At 49.1% G+C, this 6,621-nt stretch overlaps 2 protein-coding genes across 2 annotated transcripts; both read right to left on the bottom strand.

Moving 5' to 3' along the window:
• Nucleotides 1-542: 542 nt before the first annotated feature.
• LOC118756115 lies at nucleotides 543-1,640 on the bottom strand. The gene has a single exon (XM_036490906.1). It carries the CDS (start codon nucleotides 1,638-1,640, stop codon nucleotides 543-545), a length of 1,098 nt encoding a protein of 365 aa, XP_036346799.1.
• Nucleotides 1,641-2,099: 459 nt separating this feature from the next.
• On the bottom strand, nucleotides 2,100-4,355 carry LOC118756114. Its single transcript, XM_036490905.1, has one exon. The coding sequence runs from the start codon at nucleotides 4,353-4,355 to the stop codon at nucleotides 2,100-2,102; it is 2,256 nt and encodes a 751-aa protein (XP_036346798.1).
• Nucleotides 4,356-6,621: the final 2,266 nt, after the last annotated feature.

The following is a 6,621-nucleotide window of genomic DNA, read 5'->3' as shown; positions in this document are numbered from 1 at the left end:
CCTTCACTCGATCCCTTTGGTTGACGACTGACTTTGAGGTTGACTTGCGCCAGCAGATCAACCAAATTATGGCAGCGGTAATCGAGTGAACGACACATTGCGGTATGTATGTACACAAAAAAACCTAACATTAATTTGTACATACATATTTACAAGGCACAACTCCGCGACAAACAACTCCAATGCTCTGCCTACATGCATGTACATATGCATACGACCAGAAAAACAAAACGAAAAGGGCAATACTGCATTGACCGTACCTATTCCGCGGACATGTACATATGTACATACGTGCATGCAAAGAGTTAGCGGCAAATTAAATACATGGGATACATAGGGCACTAGTAACACATATGTGTACATATGTATCTCTAAATAATGAGAGTAACATATGTATGTATGAAAGGTATTTGAAAATAAATGAGAACATCGAAATGGAATACATTAAAAATAAAATACAAAAATGAAGTACATGAAATTGAAATGCATGAAATTGAAATTATGTCAAAGGCAGGAGTTCCCAACATCCCCACCCCCGTGAATTAGCCCGATTCACTACCTTCGACGTCCAGAACAGCCAATTTGGAGACGGCGCGTCGCTTCAATCCACCGGAAGTGCGTACGTCCACTCGTCTGACCACACCATCTGCTCCCGTATACAAGCGTTCCACCTTACTTCGGCACCAGTCCCGGCGAGATACATTGGGATCGCATGTGAAGACGAGGTCATCTATCTGCAGAGGTTTTGTTCTCTGGCACCACTTAACCCGGCGTGTCAATGTGGGGAGGTACTCCGCTATCCATCGCTTCCAAAAATGGTCCCTTAGTTGTCGGGCAAGACGCCACTGTTGTCGCAGAAGGCACGTCTTCTCCAGAACTTCGTTGGCAATCGGAGTTTGCGGTGTGTTGGCTTCACCCAGAAGGAAGTCATTAGGAGTCAGCGGCTGCTCCTGGTTGGCATCGATGGTCAAGTGCGTCAGCGGCCGAGAATTCACTATATTTTCCGCCTCGATGAGGAAACAGTTGAGCGTGTGCTCCCGTGGCGACCTTTCCTTCAACGTGTGTCGTAGTACCCTCTTGACGCACTGCACCAACCGTTCCCAAGCGCCCCCCTCTGCCGGGTTGAAAGGCGAGTTAAAAATCCACTCTACGCCCCTTTGCGACAGCTCACTCTGCAGGCGATCGCAATCGAATACTTCACTGAAGCGCTTTGCTTCCATGTCAGCACCGACGAAGTTCTTCCCATTATCGGACCTGATGCGTACGGGAACGCCGCGACGATTTATAAAGTTCCGCATTGCGACTATACATGAGTCAGTGCTGAGGTCATGGGCCAACTCCAAATGCACAGCCCTGACGGTCAGGCACGTGAATAACGCCACCCATCTTTTTTCGTTGGCGCGACGAACAGTTACTGTTATCGGTCCAAAGTAATCAAGGCCCGTATAGCTGAACGGCCTGATATGGGGAGTTAGCCTATCAATCGGAGGCGGACCCATCAATGGTGGCACGGCGTGGATTTTCTTTAGGCGGCATACGGCGCATTTGGCGACTACACTGCGCAGCAAACTTCTGAGGCGTGGTACCCTGTAACAGCGACGTATCTCGCAAATAGTGGCTTCTAGATTTTGATGATGCATTTTGATGTGGTAGTGCATGGTGACCAGAGTTGTAAAATCATGCTTTGGCGGCAGTATGATTGGGCGCCTCGAGCATATTGGGAGCCAGCTGGCAGCATCTATGCGTCCTCGTACACGAAGAACACCGTCTTCATCAATATAAGGCGAAAGTTGAATAAGCGAACTGGTGCGTGGTAGGTCCTGGCCGCTTTCGATCTGCTGAAACTCCTCGGCGTATTCACCACGCTGAACAAGACGGCACAAACAAAGCTTAGCAGTCTCGACTTCTTTGGCTGTCAGCCCATAGCATCGTTCTGGTGGATTACGGCGGCGGCAAATGTCAATGAATCTCAGGACCCATGCTGTCGTCCTCACCAGATTGCTGAATGAAGAGAATCGGTTATAATCTAAAAATGTACAACTTACGATCGCAAGGGCGAATTTAGGGCGAAGTTCCTTGTCCGCTTCCTCATGATGATGTCATGTGAAGCCCTCTGACGGCCAAGCCTGCTCTTCTCGTAACAAAAATGGTGGGCCGCAGGTCCAACGTGCAGATGAGCTGAAGTCGATAAAGTTATTAGCTCGAGTGGCCTCATCGGCGACATTGTCCTCGGTAGGTAGCCATCTCCAATTTGCGGTAGTAGTTGCGGCTAATATCTCGGCGATCCGATGCTGCACAAATGGCTTATAGCGCCGATGTTCGCTGCGAAGCCACTGGATTACCGTTTTGGAGTCACTCCAAATGATGCAGTCATCAATGTCCAAGGAGTGTTGCTCCCGGACGCAGCTCATTAAACGCGTACCCAGCACGGCTGCCTGAAGCTCCAATCGAGGCACCGTCAAAGACTTCATCGGCGCGCATTTGGTTTTTGCGGAGATAAATGCGACTTCCACCTCACCGACGGCATTGGTTGACCTCCAGTAGGCCACCGCAGCAAAGGCATCCTCGCTAGCGTCGACGAAGACATGGAGCTGCAGAGCTTTAGGTTTGCCGTTTAGAAAATAGTACCGAGGAACGACATATTCGGCGACCGTTGAAAGTTGCTTACGCCAGCATTCCCATGCGGCGTTTACGTTGTTTGGCAATGGTTCGTCCCACCGGATGTCATGCTTCCACACCTCCCGCATGAGTATCTTAGCACTCACTACAAAATTGCTCAGAAATCCCAGCGGGTCGAAGATGGACATGACCACGCTGAGGAGTTCTCGCTTTGTCGGACGGCGCATTCCGTTCAATACGCTGGATTCTACGTTGTTGAACTTCAGTTTAAATCCAAAGGTGTCGGTCGATGCCTGCCAAAACAAACCGAGAACTCTGTCCACCAGTACTCCTTCCTTCTTGGCTATTTGACGGGTAGCTCCGTCGCCACCAAGGGCTTCTGTCACTCTTGACGAGTTCGACGCGAAATTGCAAAGATCGAAACCGGCCATCTTGTGTATTGCTCGAACTTGTTTCGTGATGTCAGCTGCTTCTTCTTCTGTGTCGAAGCTATCGACATAGTCATCGACATAATGGTAGTCCAGTATCGATTTCACGGCTCGGACAGCACCACTGACTTTTTTGCGATACTCTAACGCGTTGATCTTCTTCACATAGTTGGCGGCGCAAGGCGAACATGCTGCTCCAAAGGTCATTACGCGCATCTCATACACTTCGGGCTGTCTGGTGGTATCACCATTGCGCCAAAGAAATCGTTGCGCACGTCTATCGTCACGTTGAACCAGCACCTGGTGGAACATCTCTTTGATGTCACCACACACGCCTATTGCTCCTTCACGAAAGTGAAATAGTATAGCAGGCAAAGGCCGATATTCCTGTGGACCCTTCATGAGCTGTGAATTGAGGGACACACCGTCCACCTCAGCAGCCGCGTCGAACACCATACGTAACTTGCCTGGCTTGTTGGGATTGCTGACGGCGAAGTGAGGCAAGTACCATGTCCTATCGTTGGTTAAAGCGGCTTCTTCTGGCGACAGCTTTCTTGCGTAGTTCTTCGCGACGTAGGAATTCATGATGCGCTTATATTCAGCGGCAAAGTTTGTATCGCGCCTCATTTTTGCTTCAATACCCGCTAATCTCCTCAAGGCCATAGCATAGCTCGCAGGTAGCTGTATGTCGGGACGCTTCCAGAGCAGACCAGTCTGATATCTTCCTTCAACACGGCACGTAGTGGACCTCAAGATTTCGCGAGCACGGATATCAGCTTCACTCTCGATGGCAGGCGCAGCTCGAACCCCAAAGCTTTCCGTCTCGAAATATTCGGCAACCGCATTGTGTAGCGACTGCTCAGTGTGGCAGTTAACGAATAAACATGATGGCAATGTCGGATAAGAGTTGGTTGTTGGTCCAAACACAACCCATCCCAACTCAGTATTCGCGGCAAACGGCCCACACTTGTTTAGCTGCATTGTGGTTGACGGCAAACCAAGGTGGCAGTGGTCGAGTCCGATTAACAGCTTTGGCTTGACTTGCGCGTATGGCTGAACTGCCAGCTTATTTAAATGTTTTTCATGGCAACGCAAATCGGCTTTACTCAGGCTCTGAGAAGGTAGCTGCAGGTTTGAAACACCATAAACCCTTCGTAGTTTATGTCTCTTTTGCATATTGGCACCACTCACGAGTAAGTCTACCACCACGGCTGGCTCTTGGGTGGCACGTCCTCCGAACCACTGTAGGTTCAAGCGTTCAGTCCGGCCACGTAACCCGAGCTCTTCAATTAGTGCGTTGTCAAGCATTGTTATTGACGAACCTTCATCAAAAAGGGCGTACGTCTCAACGAGCTTCTGGTTCCCATACAGCACGACCGGCAGAATCCGAAATAACAACTTGCTATCGGCAACGTTTGCACTGCAACTAAGGACTGCTACACCCGTATCGCCTTGCGACTGAATACGCGACGCTGGCTGCGTCTGCGTGCTAATCGTTTTACGTGGATCGGCAATGGAAACACGTCTGTTGCGATCTCGAGGCGGCAATGACTGGTTTGATGACCCGTCGATAGTTTTTTTCAATTTCGTGCAACAATTTATGATGAAACCGTTTGCACCCGTCGGTGGCACATGGTTTGCGCCTTTGGCAATTGCGCGACCCATGTCCAGCGTTGAGACATGAGAAACAGAGATGGCGTCGCTTCACTTCTTCCCACCTCTTCGGCACTGTAAGTTGGCTGAACTGGCTACAGTCGGCTGGCTTATGTTGGCCCTGACAAATAGGGCAAGTTGGATGGCGTTGTGATTCGGCAGCGTGCAGCACAACCCGGCGCTTCGAGTCTCTCGCTGTTTCCCCGTCGTAAACCGTGCAGATGACATTGGCAAGTTTAGTAAGCCAATCGCTGAAATGCTGAACCGTTGCATAAGGCTGCAAAGACGATGCAAAAACTGCCCATTCGATACGCTTGCTCATGGGTAACTTTCCAACGAGCTCATCAAGAAGCGTTGGATTCGCTAAATGCTGCTCTCCGCCACACGCAGAACGTAAAAATGCACAAATGTTGGCAATCTTCGTCGCAAATGGTATCAACTTTACTACTGAGCTTTCCGATATCGGAGCAATTTCTCGAACATGGGCTAGCTGGCTTCGAATTAATTGTTCCGGGCGACCGTATCGGAACCTAAGTTGCTCGATGATATTGCCCACATTGTTCGGGTGGATAAGCAGCGATTTAATAGCCTCTCGGGCCTCACCCCTTAAGCTCTTCTGCAGGCGTAAGTTGTTTTCAAAACAGCTGTACCCATAGACAGCGGTTGACTCGGTGTAAGCAGTAAAAAATATCGGCCAGTCCTCCGGCTTCCCACTAAACTCCGGCAAATCTTGCAATTTTCTTGGCTGAGTTGAAAACTGCGCAGGTACGGAGCCTACGTTAGCAGGAATTGGCACCGTTGACGAAAGACTGTTAAGAAACGCGTCGTGCGGAGGTAAAGTCGAGCTGGGGTACATACCATTTGCTGTTGTTACAGCTGAACCATTTGTTGAAGATGTGTAAATGGGCGGCGAGACACGAGTGGCGGTATACATCGGGCAACGTGTAGCGTTATGAGGTGGCAACAGCGGCTGCACAGCATCTACATTGGTAGCAGCACTCGTTACGATCGGCGATTGCGGGTGAAGAATCTGGAACTGTGTCATTGGCAGGCTCGATGACGGCAAGGCAGATTCGTTGGCGGAACTGTCGCTGGGTGCACTGGATATGCTTTGCGCATCTGCGCGTTGGGCTTCGTTTGCTAACTCGTGTTCTCTTATTTTCTGTTGGGCAACCTTCAGACTGCGTTCAAGCGTGGCGATGCGTTTCTGCATAGCCTGAAACATCGCTTCCTGGCGGGCGGCAGATGAGGCACGAGTACTAACTCCCTCGGCTTCGGGAGTGTTTGGCAAATCAATGATGTCGGCAGCAGTGCCGGAATCCGATACTAACTTCGGCGGGTCGGCCACTGAGGCAGATGTAGTGGCTTTAGAAACTGGTGAACGCATAGTCATATCATGGACGTCGGTACGAAGACTTACGCATGCAATGCGGCTAATTGCAAGATTAAACAAAGCGGCAGGTTCTTTATGAACGGCAAATAAAAATATGAAATGTATGCGAGTTGCAAATAAACTCCTTAATTCAGTGTATAAAATACGGCTAAATTATTCCCTGGCTGGCAAATGCGAAATTCGACTTTTCAGTCCCACATACAAATAATTCCAATAAGAATAGTTACAGTTCTTGTTCGTTTGCGGCGGCAAGTGCAAAAATGTACGTATGTGTATAGGCGATGACTGAGGAACGTCGAGAACTTTCCATAAACGGCAATCAGTCAGTGAAATAAATTATGTATTTCACTGCGAAATAAAGGAATTGTCGTCAACCCGCTTGCGAATTTAACGCAAGTAACGTTGTCAAAAAAGGCGCATACACAATAATAGTCCAATGACGTATTACTTGGTTTATTTCTGTTCGATGTAAAGACTTGTTACAAAGATATAATTGAAAATACTTTAGGAGTTACTTACCGCAGTGTG

Source organism: Rhagoletis pomonella, unplaced genomic scaffold, assembly GCF_013731165.1.
Source record: "Rhagoletis pomonella isolate Grant_MI unplaced genomic scaffold, Rhpom_1.0 Rhpom_scaffold_05079, whole genome shotgun sequence".
Lineage (NCBI taxonomy): Eukaryota > Metazoa > Arthropoda > Insecta > Diptera > Tephritidae > Rhagoletis > Rhagoletis pomonella.
This window is presented reverse-complemented; position numbering and strand designations above follow the sequence as displayed.

Coding starts and splice junctions, on each gene's coding strand:
- LOC118756115 (XM_036490906.1), bottom strand. CDS start 1,640: ATGCATCATCAAAATCTAGAAGCCACTATTTGCGAGATACGTCGCTGT.
- LOC118756114 (XM_036490905.1), bottom strand. CDS start 4,355: ATGCTTGACAACGCACTAATTGAAGAGCTCGGGTTACGTGGCCGGACT.